The 22,793-nt window shown below is 45.7% G+C and overlaps 1 protein-coding gene across 3 annotated transcripts in view; it reads left to right on the top strand.

Annotated features, from left to right (window-relative positions):
* Positions 1 to 22,793, top strand: part of PACRG (parkin coregulated) — a 1,071,517-nt gene that overhangs the window by 258,021 nt on the left and 790,703 nt on the right. For all 3 annotated transcript variants that reach the window (XM_030198092.1, XM_030198093.1, XM_030198091.1), the window contains one exon: positions 14,165 to 14,299. In XM_030198092.1, coding sequence (XP_030053952.1) covers positions 14,165 to 14,299 — 135 coding nt within the window. The remainder of the gene's footprint in view (positions 1 to 14,164; positions 14,300 to 22,793) is intronic.

Below are 22,793 nucleotides of genomic sequence, written 5' to 3'. Positions count from 1 at the left end.
GCCCTGACTGGGACCAGCTGCAGGAAGTTTGTCTGTACTCGGGATGGCTGCGATGATGGGGAAGCAGAGAGGAGAGTTGCTTTAGTCTGAGCCAGCTCTCCCAGAGGAGCCTGGTGTGCAGGTAAACAATGCAGGCTCTATTGTAGAGACCCCAAGGTTTGCCTTCTCTCTTCAGTGGTTTTCTTGGATTTGATTTGGGAAGCAATTGAGGAACTGGGTAAGATCTTATCTTCTCAAATATCTAGCTTTTTTATCAGTGCAGCTGAATAGCCAGGAGGCTGACTTGGTTAAATTGAAGACTTGTGTTGACTCTTTAGGTGTTTCTTCTGAATCAGCCTCTCAATGTAGCACTACTACTAGAAGTACACAGCACTGTACGTATTATATGCAGGTACTCACAATCAAAGTTTTTTTGTACCTGGGGCAATGGAGGGTTAAGTGACTTGTCCAAGGTCACAAGGAGCTGCAGTGGGAATTGAACCCTCGTCGCCAAGATCAAAGCCTGCTGCACTAACCGTTAGGCTACTCCACTACTAAAGATGTGAATTTTCTCCATAATAAGATAGAAACTTTGGAGACTATCTCTAAAAGTAGATATGTCCACTTCATTAATTTTCCTAAAGTTAAAAATATAGCAGCTAAAGAAATGTTTAGAAACTATGTGGTGGAGGTTTTAAAAATCCCTGAGACAACTGTTCCATCAATTTTCACAGCTGGAAACTCTGGAAGATTCTTTGGAACCTATAGACTGGCTTAACAAACGTTCCTGAAACATTTATTGAAAAACAGGCTGTCCCAACCATGTTGATTGTGGTATTGACTTCAGATTTGGATAGAGACAAAATCATGAGGCTGTTTTTTCCTCAGATATTTTTCTTTTTCTGGTTTGAAAATGCATATATTTCCTGATGTGGCTAGATTCACAAAGAAAAAAAGACAATAGTTTCTTCTATTGTGTCCCAAAATACTTCAAATAGGAGCTGCATTCCTGTTGAAGTACCCTTATAGATGTGTGGTTAAGTTTAAAGATATGAAATATGTATTCTTGGAGTCTTCTCAGTTGGCTTTTTTTTCTTGGTGATAAGCCTGTAATAGGGATTTCTATGGTGAGCTAGGTAGAAATTGCCTTGCATGGCTGAGCTCCATTATTATGCCTTGATGGTGTGACTGATGGAGGGAATAGTGGTTATTCTTTTTTTCCTTTTTCTTTTAATTTTAATACATTTTGACATATTGTATACTCCTCTCCCTAGTTTAATTGTGGACTTTAAGAAGGGAAATGGTGTTATTTTTTTTGTTCCTTGTATTTTAAGGATTTTTCCTACTTTGTATTGTACTCATTCCTATGTTCTTCTCAAGATGTTATCTTGCAACTATTTTTGAAATTTCATTTAAAAAATTTTTGAAGCTTAAACCAGATGTATTCCATGTATCGACAGCCAGCATGGTTAAAAGGTGAACTAAAAGAGGCTATTAGAGCCAAAATAACATCTTTCAAAAAATGGAAAAAGTTCCAAATGAAAATAAGCAACATAAGCACTGGCAAGACAAAAGCAAAGCATTGATAAAGAATGCTAAAAGAGAACTTGAAGAGAAACATGCCACAGAAGCAAAAACTCATAGTAATAACTTTTTCATGTACATCGGAAGCAGAAAGCCTGTGAGGAAATCAGTGGGACCATTAGATCATCAAGGAGCAAAAGGGGCACTCAGGGAGCATAAGCCATAATGAAGAAGCTGAATGAATTCTATGTTTTGGTCTTTACTGAAGAAGATGTAAGAGATCTACCTGTGCCAGAAATGGTTTGCAAGGATGACAATGCAAGGAACTGAAAGAAATCTCGGTGAACCTGGAATATGAACTGAGCCAAATTAACAAAGAGTAGTAAAATCACCTGGACCGAATGGTATGAACTCCTGGGTACTGAAAGAACTTAAACATGAAATTGCCTATCTGTTTTTAGTGTTCTGTAATCTGTCTTTAAAATCATCCATAGTACTGAAGATTAGAATGTGGCCAGTGTAATGCTGATTTTTAAAAAGGGTTCCACTGGTGATCCGGGAACCTACAGGCTGATAAACTTAAGTTCAGTGTCGGGCAATTATTGAACACATACACAGATCTATATATTAACATTTGTGTACTGTCACAAAGTGGATCATAGGTCACTAAATTTCTGGAATCTGCCAGATCTTTCTGCCAAAATAACTTCATATTTATAAATCAAACAGATAGAGTTTCAACAAAAATGCATGTTCAGATTATGCATGCTTTTCCAATTTTTCAGTATATTTTAAATACCAACACCTATCAATATCCTGTTTCCATTTCATCATGCTGATCAATCCATAGACTGGTGGGTTGTGTCCATCTACCAGCAGGTGGAGATAGAGAGCAAACTTTGCCTCCCTATATGTGGTCATGTGCTGCCGCAAACTCCTCAGTATGTTCTCTATCTCAGCAGGTGGTGGTCACACACAGCAGCAGCTCTGGCTAGGCCTCCAAGCCTAATTTTTAGGTTTTGTTGAGTGCCTGGGGTTGAGGGCTCTTTTGAGCAAGTGCAAACCTGGTGGTGCCAGGTCCCTCCTTTTCTCCCCCCTCCCGCTGGCTCCGTTAAAAAAAAAAAAAAAAAATTTTGAACGTCCTTAAAGGCGTTTATTTCGACGTTTATTTAAACGTTCATTGCAGCTACTCACTGGGACACCAGGTCGTTACAGCTCGGAGCGGAAAGCAGGTAATTTTTACCTTTTTATAGCGGGCAGGGGATCCCCGATTTATCTCCACGTGGCATATGGCGTCGGAGGGCGAGGGCGTAAAGAGTCGCTCCCCGGATCGCTTGAGCGCTTCTAGAGGGGATGCTGGGGTCTTAAAGCCTGATTCGCCCTTGTTGGGTGACAGTTTCGTGACCGATGAATGTCCCGGTCCTTCATCCGGCGTGGCGGTTTTTCCCGCCATAAACGCCCATCCCCCGCTCCTCGCCTCCGCCATCTTGGCCGGCCACGCGGCTCGGACGGCTTCTTCTTGGGCCGCCCTTGAGGTTGGAGACATTAATGCCATGAACGCCCTTAATTTGGGCGACGGCACCAAAGCGGCTAAAGTTAAGCGCCGCTCTTCCCGCGCGGCTCCTTCGTGGAGTGTCGCGCCGGACGCCATTTTGGATGCGCAGCATGTCTCTCCCCCGCTCTTGCGAGCGCCGGTTGAGGGTGCGTCTAGGGCTGTTGCCCAGGCTGCGGAAGTGCACAGTCTGGGGGGTTTCTCCCCCGAGTTTGTTTTGCTGCTGCATCAGGCCTTCCTTATGCAAAACGCTGCCCCTGCTCCCTCGTCTGGTAAAGAGGTTGAGGTTCCCAGAGGTAAACGCCCTCGGGTGGATTCCCAGGCCTTGGAGGACTTTGTCTCCTCCGATGTAGATGAGGGCAGCGTATCTGAGTTCTCCCAACGGTCCTTTGCGGATTCCTTGGAGGAGACGGATCTCCGCTTGGATGGAGCGGATGACCCCTCTGCAGCGCGGCTCTTTAGCTCAGAGGATTTGCCCAACCTGTTAGTGCAGGCCATGGGCATTTTGCAGATTTCCTCTCCGGAGGACGTCTCTCCCTCAGCCCCTGTTGGCTCTGCCATTATGCTGGGGACGAAGCGCCCGCCTAGAACCTTCCACGTGCATGATGCCATGCACACCTTAATTTCGGCTCAATGGGATGTCCCGGAAGCGAGCCTTAAAGTGGCTAGGGCTATGTCCCGCCTCTATCCTTTGCCTGAAAGTGAACGTGAGGCCTATCTGTGGCCTACCGTGGATTCTTTAATCACTGCGGTGACTAAGAAGACGGCGTTGCCGGTGGAAGGTGGCACGGCCCTAAAGGACGCCCAAGACAGACAATTGGAGGCGGCCTTAAGGTCGTCCTTTGAGGCAGCTGCTTTAAGTTTGCAGGCCTCAGTTTGCGGCTCCTATGTGGCCAGGGCGTGCCTGACTATGGTGCAGCGGGCTTCCCCCTCAGATCATTCCTTGAGGGCTGGTTGGCCGGCCCTGGAATCGGGCTTAGCCTATTTGGCAGACTTGCTGTATGATGTCTTGAGGGCCTCAGCTAAAGGCATGGCTCAGACAATCTCTGCGCGGCGGTGGCTTTGGCTGAAGCATTGGTCTGCTGACCACGCCTCTAAATCCCGCCTGGCTAGATTGCCTTTTAAAGGCAAGCTGCTCTTTGGGGTCGAGCTGGACAAAATCGTGACCGATCTCGGCATGTCTAAGGGCAAGAAGTTACCAGAGGTCAGGGCTCGGGCTAGTACTCGCCCCGGTACCTCCAGAGGACGGTTTCAGGAAGCCCGTCGGTACCGCCCGGGCAGGTCGGGCTCTTCTGCCTCCTCGTCCTTCAAGAGGAACTTCTCCCCCAAGCAGCATTCCTTTCGCAGAGACCGCCGTCCCGGAGGTGCTCCCTCCGGTCCTCCCCCAGGGTCTCGTACCCAATGACGGGGCCTTGGTCCACGCCCCAGTGCAGATTGGAGGACGGCTGTCCTCGTTTCTGGGCGAGTGGACCACTATAACTTCAGACGCTTGGGTGCTGGAAGTCATCAGAGACGGCTACAAGCTAGAGTTCTGCCGACCCTTAAGAGATGGGTTCGTTCTCTCTCCCTGCAAGTCTCCGGTCAAAGCTGTGGCAGTGCAGCAGACCTTGGACAATCTGATCCACCTGGGTGCGGTCGTTCCGGTGCCAGAAAATCAGCTTGGCAAGGGACGTTACTCCATTTACTTTGTGGTACCAAAGAAAGGAGGTTCTGTCCGGCCTATCCTCGACCTCAAAGGGGTCAATCGGGCCTTGAAAGTTCGGCACTTTCGCATGGAGACTCTCCGCTCTGTTATAGCGGCAGTGAAGGTAGGGGAGTACCTGGCATCCTTGGACATCAAAGAAGCGTACTTGCATATTCCCATCTGGCCTCCTCATCAACGCTTTATGCGTTTTGCAGTACTGGGCCGACACTTCCAGTTCAGAGCCCTCCCGTTCGGGTTGGCTACTGCTCCGCGGACCTTCTCCAAAGTAATGGTGGTCATCGCGGCCTTCCTGAGGAAGGAAGGAGTCCAAGTCCATCCTTATCTGGACGACTGGTTGATCCGAGCCCCCTCTTATGCAGAGTGCGGCAAAGCTGTGAACCGGGTGGTTGCTCTTTTGAGCTCCCTGGGGTGGATCATCAACTGGGAGAAAAGCCAGCTGCGCCCAACTCAGTCCCTGGAGTATCTGGGAGTTCGATTCGACACCCAAGTGGGCAGAGTGTTCCTGCCAGACAATCGGATTGTCAAGCTTCAGGCTCAGGTGGACCAATTCCTAGTAGCCTCTCCTCTTCGGGCTTGGGACTATGTGCAGCTGTTGGGCTCTATGACGGCCACGATGGAAGTAGTGCCCTGGGCCAGGGCTCATATGAGACCACTACAACACTCTCTGCTGCAGCGCTGGACTCCGATGTCGGAGGATTATGCTGTGCGCCTTCCCTTGGACCCAGCAGTGCGCAGGGCGCTGAGCTGGTGGACGCAGACAGACAAGTTGTCTGCAGGAATGCCTCTGGTGACCCCGGAGTGGATTGTCATCACGACGGACGCCTCTTTGTCGGGCTGGGGAGCCCACTGCTTGGGAAGGACAGCGCAGGGGCTCTGGTCTCCTGCAGAGGCAAAGTGGTCTATCAACCTCCTGGAACTCAGAGCCATTCGGTTGGCGCTTTTGGAGTTCATCCCGGTACTGGCGTTGAAGCCAGTACGGGTGCGGTCGGACAATGCCACGGCTGTGGCCTATGTCAACCGCCAGGGAGGTACCAAGAGCGCCCCTCTAGCCAAGGAGGCCATGAATCTATGCCAGTGGGCGGAAGCGAACCTGGAACAGCTGTCAGCGGCCCACATTGCCGGAGTCATGAATGTCAAGGCGGACTTTCTCAGTCGCCATACCTTGGAGCCCGGAGAGTGGCAGCTATCTGCTCAGGCGTTCTTGGGCATCACGAAGCGCTGGGGCCAGCCGAGCCTAGATCTGATGGCGTCATCGGCCAATTGCCAAGTGCCGCGCTTTTTCAGCAGAGGACGGGACCCTCGATCTCTGGGAGTAGATGCTCTCCTCCAACAGTGGCCGGCACAAGAGCTTCTCTATGTGTTCCCGCCCTGGCCCATGTTGGGCAGGGTGCTAGACCGGGTGGCAAAGCATCCGGGCCGGATAATTCTGGTGGGTCCAGACTGGCCCAGACGTCCCTGGTATGCGGACTTGATCAGGCTCTCAGTGGACGAACCTCTGCGACTGCCAGTGGAGCAGGGCCTGTTACATCAGGGTCCCGTGGTAATGGAGGATCCCTCCCCCTTTGGTCTTACGGCCTGGTTATTGAGCGGCAGAGTCTGAGGAAGAAGGGCTTCTCAGACAAGGTCATCGCCACTCTGCTGAGAGCGAGGAAGCGCTCTACTTCTACTGCTTACGCCAGGGTTTGGCGTACCTTTGCAGCGTGGTGTGAAGCAGGTTCACTTTCTCCATTTACTGCTCCAATTTCTTCAGTGCTGGCGTTCCTGCAAGAAGGTCTGGAGAAAGGCCTGTCGCTCAGTTCCCTGAAAGTCCAGGTAGCGGCCCTGGCTTGCTTCAGGGGCCGCCTGAAGGGTGCTTCCCTGGCTTCGCAGCCAGATGTGGTGCGTTTCCTCAGGGGAGTTAATCACCTGCGCCCTCCTCTGCACTCAGTGGTGCCTGCGTGGAATCTCAACCTGGTGCTAAGAGCCTTGCAAAAGCCGCCTTTTGAACCGTTGTCGAGGGCATCTCTGAAAGACCTGACGTTGAAAGCAGTCTTTGTGGTGGCTATCACTTCAGCCAGAAGAGTTTCCGAGCTCCAGGCACTCTCTTGTCGAGAGCCTTTTCTGCAGTTCACTGAGGCAGGAGTGACTATTCGCACAGTGCCTTCCTTCCTACCCAAGATTGTTTCTCGCTTCCATGTGAGTCAGCAGCTCTGTCTCCCTTCCTTTCGTAGGGAGGACTACCCAGAAGAGTATTCTGCTCTCAAATATCTGGATGTGAGACGGGTCATCATCAGATACTTGGAAGTGACCAATGATTTCCGGAAATCGGATCATCTGTTTGCCCTGTTTGCAGGTCCTCGTAAGGGTCTGCAGGCTTCTAAGCCTACAGTGGCAAGATGGGTCAAGGAAGCCATTGCAGCGGCTTATGTGGCCGTGGGGAAGGTGCCGCCTATCCAGCTGAAGGCTCACTCCACTAGAGCTCAGGCGGCCTCGATGGCAGAGGCCGGGTCCGTCTCCTTGGAAGAGATTTGCAAGGCGGCAACTTGGGCGTCGGCCCATACCTTCTCCAGACATTACCGCTTGACTGTGGCTGCTCGGGCGGAGGCCCAGTTTGGAGCTTCAGTGTTGCGGTCAGGGATTTCTATGTCCCGCCCTGGGTGAGTACTGCTTCGGTACATCCCACCAGTCTATGGATTGATCAGCATGATGAAATGGAAGGTAAAATTAGGTTTCATACCTGATAATTTTCTTTCCATTAATCATAGCTGATCAATCCATAGCCCCTCCCAGATATCTGTACTCTTTATATTCTGGTTACATTTCAGATTCAAGTTTAGTCTTCAGTTACTTCAGGAAGACTTCTTGTTCAAGTTTTTTCAGTTGGATTCTTCAAGAGTTGAGACGAGTTTGTGTTACAGTGAGCTGCTGCATTCCTCTCCCCTCCGTTTTACGGGGCTGGATTGAGACTTAAATTCTGCCGGCACTCCCTCCCGCTTCGTGCGGCTGTAGGGCAGCTTTGTACCCCTCCCGCTTCGGCGGTGTTAGGGTCAGTCAGCTCCTCCCGCGGTTGCGGTTGCAGGATAAGCCAGATCCCCCCGCATCGGCGGGTGTGGTGTCCCTCCCCCGCTCCGCGGGGATGAGCTGGACAGATTCCCCTCCCCCGTTTCGGCGGTGGTGAGCTGGGCAGAGTGTCCCTTTGTGGGTGTAATTCTCTAAGTGCTGAGTCCTGCGGATGGAGCTTTGATATCGACATACTGAGGAGTTTCCGGCAGCACATGACCACATATAGGGAGGCAAAGTTTGCTCTCTATCTCCACCTGCTGGTAGATGGACACAACCCACCAGTCTATGGATTGATCAGCTATGATTAATGGAAAGAAAATTATCAGGTATGAAACCTAATTTTACCATAACATCTACTCTTTTTCCGGAATAGGTAAAGTATCCATGTCTCCGTCAAACATTATAGTAGAATATGATAGTTGTATTTGAATGTCAAGTATGTGACAGATTTTAGACCACACTTGTTGCCAGAATAGTTGGATCACAGGGCAGTAAAACAACCTATGATCTAAAGTACCTGCAGAAGTTGAATACGACCAGCATAAATTAGTTGGTCTGAGCTTTAGTCGATGGAATCTAGCTGGTGTCCATAGTGCCCTGTGACCAATAAAGTAGAGAGATTATGTGAAAGCAGCCAAAAACAGTACAGTATACTTGATGTATCCAAAAAGAGTTGCTATGCATAGTCTGATAAATCAGTAGGTTTCCAGTTCCCATATTACCTTTAAGCATGATATAGCTAGAATGTGTGACATGCTGTAACTGCTTGAATATTGTGGAAGCAGGAATCTCAGACACCAAATGGATTTTGTCAATTCAATGGGAGGTGAGCCACAATGGCTTACAAAAACATACAGAAAATTAAAAATAAACCCTCAAAATATGCTTTCTAGAAGAGAAAGGCTAAATATGATACAAATGTTCACATAACTGGCACGTTTTTATGGGGTCAAAGGAGGTAGTATTGTCCCTAAAAAGAACTGAATTACAAGTGACCATGGGCCAGATGCACTAAGGTCCCTGTAAAGAATCGCTCTGTATTTCCACCTTGGTAAAATTTACCAATTTGGAAATACAGAGGGATTTCCAAAATGAATCACATTCAAATGAGCTGCTCTCTGCTTTTGCGAACAGCTCATTTGCATGAGATAGGGGGGAAGCCGGTCACTCAGCTGAGTATGCGCAGAACAGCCAGTCCTTAAGTGTGGCTGCTCTGCACATTCTCAAGCTCAAACTTCCTGTGAAAGGGTTCATCCAACACAGAGAACCTGCCTCATAGGATTCATTTACCTGAGTTTGAGGTAATTGTAAGTCCCAATAGCAGCAGTAACTGCAGCTCCATGAACACAGACTATAGCAAAAAGCTCAGTTTCCCTTCTAGGAAGCCTCAGACTGCTGAAAGATCACCTTCCACTCATGCCATTTGACATGCAAGATCGGTGTGTAGTTTACAGTCAGCCTGTTTCTTTCCCTTCACCCAGCAAATGTCTTGGAAAGGGGGCTTGAAACTACTCAACAAAGATTTCTCCAGCTCTAACTGTGAGCAGAAGTAGCAGCTCTGGACTTCAGAGTGGCGCTTGTATATGGCTTTCATACACGCAAGGGATTGGATATTGGGGAGGCACATATAATGTGGATACTGGGGAAGCAGCGTGGATACTGGAAACAACAGCTTTGCCTTGTTTTGGTTTGAGAAGAGCGGGAGATGGACATCTATTTTCAGCTCCTGGCGGGTTGAGGAAGTGAAAAAAATAGAGCTGTTCTGCGAGGGTCCAGATCTTCTGATCTGCTCTGATGGGCTGATCCTTCCCTCTACCCCTTCCCTCCTGTGTTTCAGCTATCATTCTAGGCAGTACCGACAGCTGCTGACCATCCCCGTTAAATTTTGCATGGGCTGCTTCTGTGAATCACTTGTAAAATGGCTGTGCAGTGCTTTGCGTGCACATTTGTATAGTAATTAGTTCATTATAATAACTTTGCATACAATTTTCATTAGCTGCTACAGGAAAAGAGCTCGGCGAACCCTTTTGTGCATGTCTTTCTGTACTCCTTACTCGCTAAACCGGCTAGAACTAGTGTAAAAACCACATTGCTGGCTCATTAGGTTTTGTGCATATGGGCCATAAAGAGACAATAGTGGAAGGAGAAAGATTCAGATGTATTAACCACACCATCCAGTGATCACTGGATGCCAGATGATCATCCACTATAACTTCAGAAACACTCTCCCCATTCATAAGCACTAAGTCCAGTATTGCCCTATCCTGCTTGCTGGCATAGTTCTCCCTGTAGAGAATCCAGGATCTCCCCACTTTTAGAAGACCATGCAATAGGAATACCTCAATCAACATCTGGCACATTAAAATCATGTATTATTAGTATTTCCTTCTTCACAGCTATATTTCCAATGTCTTCAATTAAATCTCTGTCCAATTCTGTCTGTGAAGGAGGCCTGCATATTATACCAATGTAATCACATTTCTCCAAGGACAAGCAGGTCATTAATTCTCACAAGTGGGTAACACAGCGCTGCGTTGCCCAATCTGGGCTTTATAACAAGCTTTAAGAGCTTTGTGGAGTGCGAGACATGCTCCACCATTCATGTGTGGGTGCCTTCCCGTCTGCCGCAAGGGCACAGTTACCACAGTTGTTTTTCTACCATGGTGGACTGCATCTATAGCTTCTTTTCACGTCTGGTTCAGAAGGGCTTCTTTTTGGTGCCTTTATGGCTTCTTTTTGTGTGATTTTTCACTGTGCCTTGTCAGGCTTTTCTCCCCTTTTCTTCCCATATATTTGTATTAATTTTTTTCTGACTTTTAAATTTCCTTTATTTTCTGTGCCTTAGGCCGCATTTAGGCCTACTCTCTGGTCGGGTCTTTCCAGTGAATTTTTCTGTGATGCCTTGCCTTTTTTTCAGGCATCATCACATATTTTGATTTCATTTGGAAGATTTTCCATTAATGTCCACTAAAGTTCCCAGTGGCTTTAAACACTGTTCCCAGTACAATCGGATGACCTCTGACAAAGATACCCATTTTTGGTGTCTTCAGAGCTTAGGGCCCGACCATAGCCCTGCCAACTGTGTCCTTTGTGTTCGGATGAAGAAGTGGACTCAGGTTGCCAGAGAGGCTCGGCGTGAGAGGATTTTTGAAGCCAGATCCAAGTCCTCAACATTGGCATTGGCATCGAGGTTGGCGGTGTCGGCATCAACGTTGAAGACTGCATTGGTATTGGGAGCGTCGGTCCACAGAAAGACAGTATATCAAGTTCCATAAGGCTGCTTTGAGCCCCATTGACACTGGAAGCAGTGGTGCGTCGAGTGGGTCTCCACATGTCTTGATGTCAATTGCTGGACAGGGCCCCCGGGACCAGCCAGCTTTGGACCCAACCCTGAGGTGACATGAGGATTCGACATCGTCCTCATTGGCACTGAGGAGTCTCAACATCAAGCTTCAGTGTTGGTGCCAGCAGGATAGCTCCCCCTCTATCTGGGAGGTGCTGATGCACTTGTCTCCAGGCAGCCAGAACCCGTCTCCCATCTTGGCTCCATCAGTTCTGAAGCCTGTCTCAGAGCTGGCGCCCCAGCCTTTCCTGGTGTCGGCCCTCGATGAGCATATCTGGGCCGTGCTTCCTGAGCTGCTGGATGTCATTCTGCAATGGTGTACATTGGTATCGGGGTGCTTGCGCCCTCCATACAGCCTGTTGTGGCCCTGCTTGGCCCTCAGCCTGCAGTGTGACCTCCGACAGCAGCTCTATGTGTGGCCCTGGTGTCGACTGCCACCCAAGTCGGTACCCTTTCAACATTGGTGGAGAAAGCTTCGTCGGAGTCGAAACAGGAGCTGACTTCTCAATGCCCCTCTCAAGGACACGGCTCCTCGAGGTCGAGGCAGGTTTGGTTTCTGCCCTCCCACAAGGAGTTTCTGACTGACACCGATAAGGAACACTCATGGGAGTCAGAGGAGGATCCAAGATCCTAATATTGTTGTTTTATTTTCTTAATCATGGCATACAGAACTGTTGTCAAACTCCAGTAATCAATACTCTACAGAGAACAGCCCTCTTCTTCCTTCTATGTCAGCTGCTCCCCTTCCAGACAGTAGCCTGTAGAGATCAGGAGGTAAGGAATGAGACTGGAGCACACAGAACAGAGCAAAGAATCACTCAGTTTCTAGTCCAGCTCTTTATTTCTCAGGGGCTAACACAAACATAAACGATGCCTGTAGTTAATGCTATTAATTACATGCAGAAAAAAGGCCCTCGGTATCAATTAATCCTAGTTAATTTGATCTGCTAAATGGACCCATATAATTTTACATTGGTGGTGTAGCCTCAGCCTAAGTCCTGGAAAGTAGTTCTAATTTTTACTGTTAACCAAATTGTAATTTGTTTTCAAAAACGCAAATGGAAGAGAGCTGATCAAAGGTAACAAATGTATGTAATGATCTAGGTGAACTTGCTTGGTAAATGTGTAGCATGTATTATATGTCTGTGCTCCCTCTTACATTGTTCATAAAAGAAATGTTTTAAATATTGTATTAGATAGTGAAATTTGGTAGGATAAGAGGCCAATGTACTTAAATGCTTTGTGCTTTGCAAACATTAATATATGAAAAAATGGCAAATAATATGTGCAATTCTGTTTGCAAAAAGTTTCCATGAGCTATTTGTCATTTTCCATGCATTATTTAGCTGTTGTGAAGTTCATCCCCAAATCTATTAAAAACAAGGTAATGAGCTGCATAATTGCTTTACTGAGCTTATTTTCTATGACATATTTAATTAACTATATAAAAATTCATAAATTTCAGCATGGAGCTGTTATAAGAAGAAACTTAACCACACCTCAGAGAGCTGTGCATAACTTTTTGCAATAATGATTCTGCTAATGCAGAAAAATTAACATGCAATGAAATGGGCCATTCCTGAAAGATCTGTTAATGTTACAGTTGCTAAGGTTAAAAGTCTTGATTATTTGAGAAATTGCTCACAAGCTTCAAAATTGTACGGATTCTAATCATTTTCTATATGCATCCATACCAAATCTTTCTTCGTGGCAAATAAGAATGAATTGCCATAAAATAAATACAATGAAATGAAGCCAGTTAGTAGTCAAATGCTCAGCTTTCAAATATATTGATCAGCAAATACAATACTTTATTTGCATGTTTCAGAATTGAAACAATATTTATAGTATTTGATTGCAAAAAAAAAAAAACAATTGTTGCTACTAATGTGTTTCTGCCAGATATTTGTGACCTGGATTCTCCACGGCTGGAAGCAGGATAGTGGGCTAGATGGACCATTGGTCTGACCTAGTATGGTTATTCTTATGTTCTTACGCTCTTATTCAGAAAGATCAACAGTAAAAAATTATTATTAATAAACTATTCTTATGAATGATCCCAAACCCACAGTGCGCTGTTTCTCACATTTGCACAGAGGAAGGTGATAAGATAATGCAATAATTTCATCTCTAAATAATTCACAAATTAAAAAAAATTACATTTACATCCAGAAGAATGTTTTTTTAAATCACACATTATATATAAGAAATACATTTATAATTGTATTGTGTTCTCAATGAAACAGAGAAACATAAACTAAATAGGTAAGGGATTATTCAATAAAGATCATTATTTCTGTGGATAACACTCTCATCCTTCGTGTCTCTTCATCTCATAACCTTGGGGTCATCTTTGACTCTTCTCTCCTCTGCACATATTCAGCAGACTGCTAAAACCTGTCGTTTCTTTCTTTATAATATCATCAAAATTTGCCCTTTCCTTTCTGATGCTGCTTTTAACTCCTAACCCTTATTCACTTGTTCAGAACCCTTATTTTATCATCCTCACTTTAATATTCCCTTATCTCTTATTTGTCCTGTTTGTCTGTCCTAATTAGATTGTAAGCTCTGTTGAGCAGGGACTGTCTCTTCATGTTCAAGTGTACAGCGCTGTGTACGTCTAGTAGCACTATAGAAATGATAAGTAGTAGTAGCAGTAGTAATATAGGAAAAAAATGGTGAAAATCTATTTTCAAAACGGCCCAAAGATTGAAAGAGGTCAATGAAATAATATGTGCTTTGTTTTGTATCAATTAATGTGTGATAGTGTTTATTATTCTGCATTCATAATTCATAACTAATCCTTGGGGTATTAATCTGATGATCCTATGGTGCTTTAATATTTAATTCTGTGATCTGAAAATATTACCTGATTGTTCTTATAACATTGCCAAAATCCACCATTTCACCTGCAGCAGAAATATAGAATAAAAACAATATTTTACTCTGAATTAAAACCTTTTCCTGCCTTTTAAAATTGAATAATATTTTTCACAATATATATTTCAATATTTCATAGGTAAGAGGTCCTCCAGTTGCAGGAGCATTTAAAGAAAGGCCAACAAAGCCCACAGCATTTCGTAAGTTTTATGAGCGAGGAGATTTCCCAATTGCCCTTGAGCATGATTCGAGAGGAAACAAAATAGCCTGGAAGGTAAGTTAATGCACAGCTGTGACAACCAGCTGTTGTTATTGAAGTGACATCTCCTATTGCCAAACAAAGTTAGCTTTTAAGTAAATAAACGAGTAATTTCTCAGTAAATGGAAGGTGCTGGGTTAGTTCTTAAGAGACAGGCCCCCTGAGTCAATCTACCACCTTGACTAACAATTAAATTATATTGTGCAAATAGGAAGATGACAGAGCCACTTTACCTTTGAGAATTGTCTACAGCCCAATTCATCTCTATTTTTATGAGGGCCTGGCAACCTAGCCTATTTCAGGCAGTCCATCAAATGATAGAAGTGACTGGATACAGCAAGCAGAAGCCATTTATCTCCCCCAAATTTCACCTTCCTCAGGACACTTCCAAATGGAAGCTTTAATTACCTAAATGGATAGGTCAAGATTGCTTGCTCCCTGGAAATGCAGAACAGAATACCAACGAAGACAGATTCTCATTCTGTGCCTGTGCTTTTAGTCTACAGCATATGTTAGCCAGCGTAATCGCTGTCATACGTGCCTCTGTTAGACACTGACCTCCACTGCTGAAATCATTACAGCACCGACATTTCTCTGAGAAAAGGTTAATTGGCTTCAAAATTAATGTATTGCCTAATGACTCCATTCTAAAATGACTGTGTTACTCTCTGAAAGGCCCAGTGATGTTATGTGTAAAAACGTGTCAATCTGTTAAATAAGTAGAGCAGACTTTCAAATTTAATTTTGAAAAACTGAAAGCTGATCTTTTAACATCTCCTACAATTTCATTATTTTTTTGTTATAACAGAATGGTTTATTTTGGCTGTTTATATTGTCTATTAGGAAAAGTTGCTTGGAAACAGTAATAGGGAAACAGGTAGAGGTGCAGTGAAGATGAGCACATCTGTGTTGACTAATGAGAGCTATTAAATGCAAATCAGCATTCTTAAAATAGCCCACTAGTGAGGAATAGAACATTGACCCTTAGAAAATACTAGCAGTACTAGAAATGGACATTTTTGGCACTCCACGATCCTTATGCATAGCAGTGGAATATGATAAAATTTAGTCCACAATGTAATCTCTTGTTTTGTTATATTGTTATAGAAATGGATTTTTTTTCAAGAGATTGGGGATCATAATCCAAAAAGGAGAATACACTTGAAAATACTGTTATCAATCCTCATCTCTATAGATAGCAATTCTTGCAATACAAAAATTGCTTACATTCTAACCAGCTGCCTAATTATGGCAGAACACAAAACTCCAGATGTTCTTTTAGGAGCCAACATCAGTGGAGAATAGGATGAATGCATCTAATGTTTATGTTTATTTAAAACTTGCTATATCGCTAATTCTGACTTGCAGGTCTGAGTGGTTTATAATCTAAAACAAAATACAAATATAAGAAAAGGAACTCCATTTGTTAAAAATAACAGTGAGACGCCAAGCACACAAGAACCCAAACAGTCCAACCAACAGGTGAATCCTACTTGTTCCAACAAAGCACTTGAACATCTCACTCAATCCATCACTCACTGATCTGCTATGGGAAAACAGGAAAAGGGTCGGGGAAAGCTACATCAAAACATAAGCCAGTCTAAAATAATGTGGTCTTAATAGAGTTTTAAACTTGGAAAAAGAGGGTTCAAATGTTAGATGGAAGATCATTCCATAGTTTTGGTGATAGAAAGAAAAATGCAGTATTTCGAGTGGATTCGTAATGAGTAGACTTTGGATTTGGCAGAACTAAACTATTAGAATCAAGTGAACACAGATGACGGGAAGGAGTGTATGATATAGTAAGAGAAGATAGATAAGACGGTTAAGTAAAGAGCTTTGTGAGTCAAAGTAAGGATTTTAAATGAAACACAATAGTGGAGGGATAACCAGTGCAAATGAATGAGGAGAGGGGTGATATGATTTGACTTTTTCAACTTGCAAAGTAGTCTGGCAGCTCTATTTGAACCATTTGTAGTTGTTTGAACTGGAAATTAGGGATGCCTGCATACCCAGAATTACAGTAATCAAGCTTAGATTATAAGGAATGCATATCAAGCTGTGTGTAATGATTGGAAATCCAAAAAATTATGAAGATAGCATAGAGTACGGAAAGTACCAAAACTGGATTTAACAAGTTCAGAGATTTGTAAATGTCAATTGATTTGCGAACCAGATACTTTAATACATAAAAATGGTGACTGCGGAAAATAGGACGACTGAAAAGAACAGGGACCAAAGTTGGAGGAAAAAGTACACCAGATGCCCTGCAGGTGATGGTTTTCTTGGGGTTCAGCACAAGTTTGTTAGAGGAAATCCATGTGGCCAAAGCAAATAGTCAACATTGGAGAGGCTGAAGATCAATAATAATAGGAGAAGTAGGGAACCAGCTCTTGAAGATGTCAGCTCTTGAAGAAATCCTATATCTGAGGTATGTTCTTATACTTTATTAGAATACTAGAAAAGTAACTAATTAACAGAATGTCAGAAAACATATATATATATCCTATATAATAATTCTCACCTCCAACAGGATGTGCTTGGGATCGTGCCTGCCGGAAGTGGTCTGCTAGGCAGGCACGCACTGACCTCAGTGACAGACAATTTGGCAAAGGAAAACAATCTGAGTGCTGGCCATTAGGACACAGGGTTGATAGGAGAGTTTTAAAAGACTGAAGGAACCGAAAGTGTTAAATGGGGGGAGGGGGGGAGTTCTGAACCACTGAAAGACATGAACATTTGGGAAAGGAAAACAATCTGAATGCTGGCCATTAGAACACAGGGTAGATAGGAGAGTTTTAAAAGACTGAAGGAAACGAAAGTGTTAAACTGGAGAAGGGGGGGGGGGGGGGAGATGTGAATGACTGAAAGACATGCAAATTTGGGACAGGAAAACAATCTCAATGCTGGCCATTAGCACACAGGGTACATAGGAGAGTTTTAAAAGACTGAAGGAACCAAAAGTGTTCAAGGGGGGGGGGGGGGGGGGGGGCAAGTTCTGAATGAATGAAAGAAATGAAAATTTACGAGAGGAACACAATCTGAATGCCAGGCATTTGTACACAGGGTAGATAAGACACTTTAAAAAAAAAATGAAGGACGTGAAAGTATTACATCTTGGGGGAGGGGTGAGGAGGAAAGCGGTGGGGTATCCGGATACTGGGCGTTAGGGTCACGGGGGTACATAGACTTTTGAAAGTCTTAAGGAACCCAAAGTGTGGGAAGGAGGAGGAAAAGGAGGGGAGGGAACGGGGTGAGGGGCATTAGGAACAGGGGAGGGGGCCCTGTCACACACTCTCATTCTCACACACACACTGTCACACAGACAGTCTCACTCTGTCACACACCCGCACATTCACTCTGGCTCTCTCTCTCTCAAACATACACACTCCCAGGAAAACCTTGCTAGCGCCCGTTTCATTCATTCCAGAAACGGGCCTCTTTTACTAGTATATATATATATATATATATATATATATATATATATATTATTTTTAGCACTTGATATAACGCAAGAGATCTGCTGTAAAAGAAATGTGACAGTTTTATGAATCAGTCAATACCAAATATAGAGGGCATGTAAAAGTAGGAGAAAAGTTTAAAAAGCTCACAAGTTAGTTGACGTGGAGGGGCATAATCGAACGGCGCCGGCCAAATAGATGGCCGGCCATCGCTATGGCCGGCGCCGCAAACGGAGGAGCAAACCACATTTTCGAAACGAGATGGCCGGCCATAGGGCCAGCCATAGACATACCATTATCGCGGTTGAACCCGGCCAAATTAGATCCGGCCAAAGCATAGCAAAAAGGCCACCATTAAACATTCCATTATCGCGGTTCAAAGCGGCCAAAGTATACGAAGAATACAGTAGTTGAGAGAAATACGTTACTATACTTGATACTTTTCACTGTTCCTTAAATGTTCCCTGTATCTGGATGTCCGCAACTACATGCACTGTACTTGCGGAACATGCAGCTACGGGAAATATATTGTGTATGAAGTTCGCATATTTGATAATCGATCCATATAAGGGAAACTGCACACATAGGCCCCGCACGCGTGACGGCCATGCGTAATAGCCGGCCATGCGTAATAGCTGGCCATGTGTGGAGACATTATACATGGCAAGACGTGCACGTACTGACCTATCCATATATGGAGCCTTGCGTGTAAGGGCGGCCCATCACGCATGGCAGGCCATATAAGGCGAGGCACGTTTTCCGTTCTTCAGTTAGAAATATGGCGATGAGAAGGGAGCCCAACTTCTCTGTGGCAGAGAACCTGATGCTAGTACACCTGTGCTTGAAGCACAGGTGTATACTCTTTCCCTACCACCACCACCTGCCCCCCAGGGCTCGCTGCATCCGAACCTGGGGTGAGATCAGGGACAGGCTACAGAGGTAAGTGTTTCACCCCCCCTCCTGTAGCTACACATATAAGAGCAGTGTAAGCACAAACTGCAGTCTGCATTCAAGGGTAATCAGTGATATGTGTACATGCACATTCATTAATATAATCAAGGTACTAGAAAAAAACATTCCCACATCCCTACAATACTGCACACAAATGGTTCTCTCTGTCCTCACATCCCCCCCCCCCCAATCAGTGTTCTGAATCTCTTCTAGTTGATTTACAAATAAATTTGTGTGCTGAAGGCAAGAAGGACCATCCCCTGACTCCTGGTGTACAAACTTATATCTTGCAGAAGATTTGGTATCAGGAGGGACCTAGAGTCCCTCCGGCGGAGGTACCGGCACATCCGGTTACAGAGCCTTCACATGATCAGGGCAGTGAGAAGGTGTCTCAGGGATCAACGTAAGTATTATAAACAGGGCACCTGTACTCCTTTGTAAATGTATTTCATAATGCAAATGTCCTGTACAATATCAGTTTCCATGTGACTAATAAGCAACTTAAGTCATAACACCTCTGTCCCAGATGGCTGCTACTTCCAAATACCCTCCTGTGAAATGAATGAGATTGCATGCCTCATTTCTGTATCCCCCTTTCTGGGGTGGATACCGTTTCATGGTATTCCTGCCTGAGGTCCTACTCTTAGTGGATGTCATTGCCTCATATTACAGTTATGTGCTTCCCCACTCCCCCCCCCAAAAAACAACCCACAAACCCAAAATAGTCAGCCAACCATAGTCACAAATCATAATGCAAACATGCTGCTGAGCACTGAGTGTGGTCTGCCTGTGTACTCTGAGTCACACCAGCATCCAGGGTTTCCTGTCATCTCATCTCATGCATCTCACACCCCATCCCCCGCCTCAGGCCAGCCAGCTCCTGCACTATGTAAGCTATGTTGGATGTGCTGTTACATACACAGGACGCCAGCGGCGCCAAGAGGAGGTGCAGGAGGAAGAGGAGGAGGAGGCCCAGCTGGAGGAGGAGGAGGAGGCCCAGCTGCAGGAAGAGGGCCAGCTGCAGGAGGAGGAGGCCCAGCTGCAGGAAGAGGCCCAGCTGCAGGAGGAGGAGGCCCAGCTGCAGGAGCAGGAGGAGGAGGCCCAGCTGGAGGAAGAGGAGGAGGCCTGGGCAGACATGCCTCCCCTTGAGGGGAATGATGAAGGACCCACACCCCCCGCCCTCTCCACCCCATCCCCAACCCCATCCCCTGCCCCAGCACTGCGCCTCCTGCAGCAACTGGTTGATGGGCAAAACCAGTTGCTCAATACCCAAAATCAGTTGCTGCAGGAGGTGTCAGCAATGAAGCAGGAGATGGGGGCAATGTGGGTGGCTAATGAGCAGCACCATAGGGCAGTGAGGCTGCTCCTGGTGCTGCTCATTAGCCTGGTGTACATGGCCATTCAGAGAGGACATGCCCATCATTGAGGGACATTTGGGGGGGGGGGGGGGAATTGGACAGTATAAAATGTTTTGTACATATTTGGGATCTTGCCGGGTATTCTGACCTGGATTGGCCACTGTTGGAAGCAGGATGCTGGGCTTGATGGACCTTTGGTCTTTCCCAGTATGGCAATATTTATGTACCACGTTATAGTTTGTGAGTTCTGAAATAGAAGGTTAATATTTTTCATATAACAGGGTGTGTGTCTCTACTTTGTGCACTACATATTATCAAATGCTGGGGTTGATGTGAGAGGAGGCAGCAATATGGATTGCATGACAGGTGAACTGTGACAAAGAAACTTTGGTTCATATGTGTGATGTGTGGCCATGTAGAAGGCCACCTGTTCCATCCAAACTGCACGGCTGTATGGCAAGGGGGGAGGCTGGGTGGGTGTTTCTGTTGAGGAACACAAATGTCCATCCAGGCTCTCCCCCCCCCCCCTTATCATACAGCCCCCACAGCACAGAGTTGTGTAAATAATAGGTATGTTGTCTAGCACTAGTGAGCTGCCAAGTGCAGAGTTGCAGATAACCATAGGTAGCGGCTAGACGATGTTTGCTCTCTGATCACCAGACACACTTACCCACAACCAAACCACATTGGTGAGGGCCACAAAGGAGCTACAAACAGTTAGGTCATCTTTTCACATTGAGCACTGGTATATAGTGGTGAGGAGAAAAGGGAAAGCAATGGTAAAAGCATTAGATGGATGTTTACTTCATCACAATTGCAATATAATACAACAGGTACAAAAGGGCACAGGCTAGGGGACATAAATATATATTTGGGTTGTGCTCACAGCTTTTTCAGTAGTAGTTCAAGGTGAGTTTCATTCAGGTACTCTGGAGAGCTCTAAGTTAGCACCTGAGGCAATGGAGGGTTAAGTGACTTGACCAAGGTCACAAGGAGCAGCAGTGGGATTGGAACTGGCAACCTCTGGATTCCAAGACTGGTGCTCTAACCACTAGGCTACTGCAGCCACCAGGCTGTAGCCACCTGCAGGTAATTTGGATTAGGAACTGTAACCAGAAACCCTCTCCCTCACCATGACTTAAGGGCTCAGTACCTGTGGCCACCTTGAAAATAGTTTGCAGGCTAGAATTTAGAAATGTTGTTGTTGCATAACTATGGAGGAATGTAGGATTGTGTTGAATAATGTGGAAAAGACATTCAGTGCATATATACTCCCCCATCCCCACCCTCAACAACCTTGACAATGGGTGGGCTCTTCATAAAAGGGGACTGGGGTTCACCACAAAAAGGAGCATGGAACCTAGCAGGGAGACACATGAGGTGGAAAGCGGGAACAAACTACCCGCTGTGGATACCCGTGAACCTGGTGAAAATAGAGGTAAGATTTAAATCCAAAGAACAGAGACAGAATGAGGAGCCCTTGCCCCTGAGGGATGCACACACACAAGAGGGGCATCTTCCCCTCCCTCACCTCACAGGCAGCCACAACCGAACGTGTCCAATACAGAACATGACATCTGTACAATGAATTGGGTAGAACCAATCATGGCTTTCAGAGTCCAGTGTATTACAGTCCACTGCTGTCTCTTGCATTCCTCTTGACCAGCTGTCCTGCAAGATGTAAGAAGTGTTTGTTTAGCACCTACATAGCAGAAGGGGAAGAGGTGGGTGAGAGGTATGGACTTACTGTCACGTCTGTGGCCGTGACCACCCTCAGATTTACCTTGTTCCTGGGGGTCAGCTTCCTAGCTGGCTCCTGTTTCTTCTGTCTGTCCTTTCTGAACTAGCTCTGGTTCTCTGTGCTGGCTGCATCCAGCAGCATGACACTAATTGCTTCACTATACTGCACCTGTGGGTGTTGCCTGGGTTAGCTCTCTCTCTCTCTCTCTGTGCTGGCTGCTTCCAGCATGACTCTAATTGCTTCACTGTGCTTTCTGCCTGCTCTGTGGTTTGTGCCTGAACAGCCTCCGTAGTTACTTAGAGATTGCTGCAGCTGCGCCTCTGGTGTTGAAGGGCTTTATTAAGCACTTAGAGACTGCAGCCTTTGCCTTTGCATTGTCTAAGGTCTCTGGTATGTTAGAGTGCTCTGTGCACTTCTACATTGTCCAGTTCAGTGTGAGTTCTAGCTTGTTACTAGTTAGCTTGGGCACAGCTTTGCTTGTTAGCCTGTGTACAGCTTTACTAGTTGTCCTGTGTTTGCTCGGTGTGAGTTCCTAGCATATGACTAGCTAGCTTGGGCAAAGCTTTGCTTGTTAGCCTCTGTACAACTTTACTAGTTCTGTGTTTGCTTAGTGTGAGTTCCTAGCGAATGACTAGTTAGCTTGGGCACAGCTTTGCTTGTTAGCCTGTGTACAGCTTTACTAGTTCTCCTGTGTTTGATCAGTGTGAGTTCCTAGCGTATGACTAGTTAGCTTGGGCATAGCTTTCCTGTTAGCTTGTACAGCTTTACTAGTTTTCTTGTGTTTAGCTTTCTGGTTTTCCCGTGTGTGTTTTCTTTTGCTTCTGGAGCTTCAGCCCTAGTCCTGTCTGTTGCCAGTACTCCTTGTTACTGGAGCTCCAGCCATAGTCTTGCTCCTTGACCTGACCATTGCCTGAATCTGACTACTCTCTGCCCGCTGTTTGACCTGCCTACTGTCTGGACCCGGATATTCTGTGCCTGCGGTCAGACCTGACTATTAC

Source organism: Microcaecilia unicolor, chromosome 3, assembly GCF_901765095.1.
Source record: "Microcaecilia unicolor chromosome 3, aMicUni1.1, whole genome shotgun sequence".
NCBI classification, from domain to species: Eukaryota; Metazoa; Chordata; class Amphibia; order Gymnophiona; family Siphonopidae; genus Microcaecilia; species Microcaecilia unicolor.
Note: the sequence above shows the minus strand (reverse complement) of the source record. Positions and strands in the feature narration are given on the sequence as shown.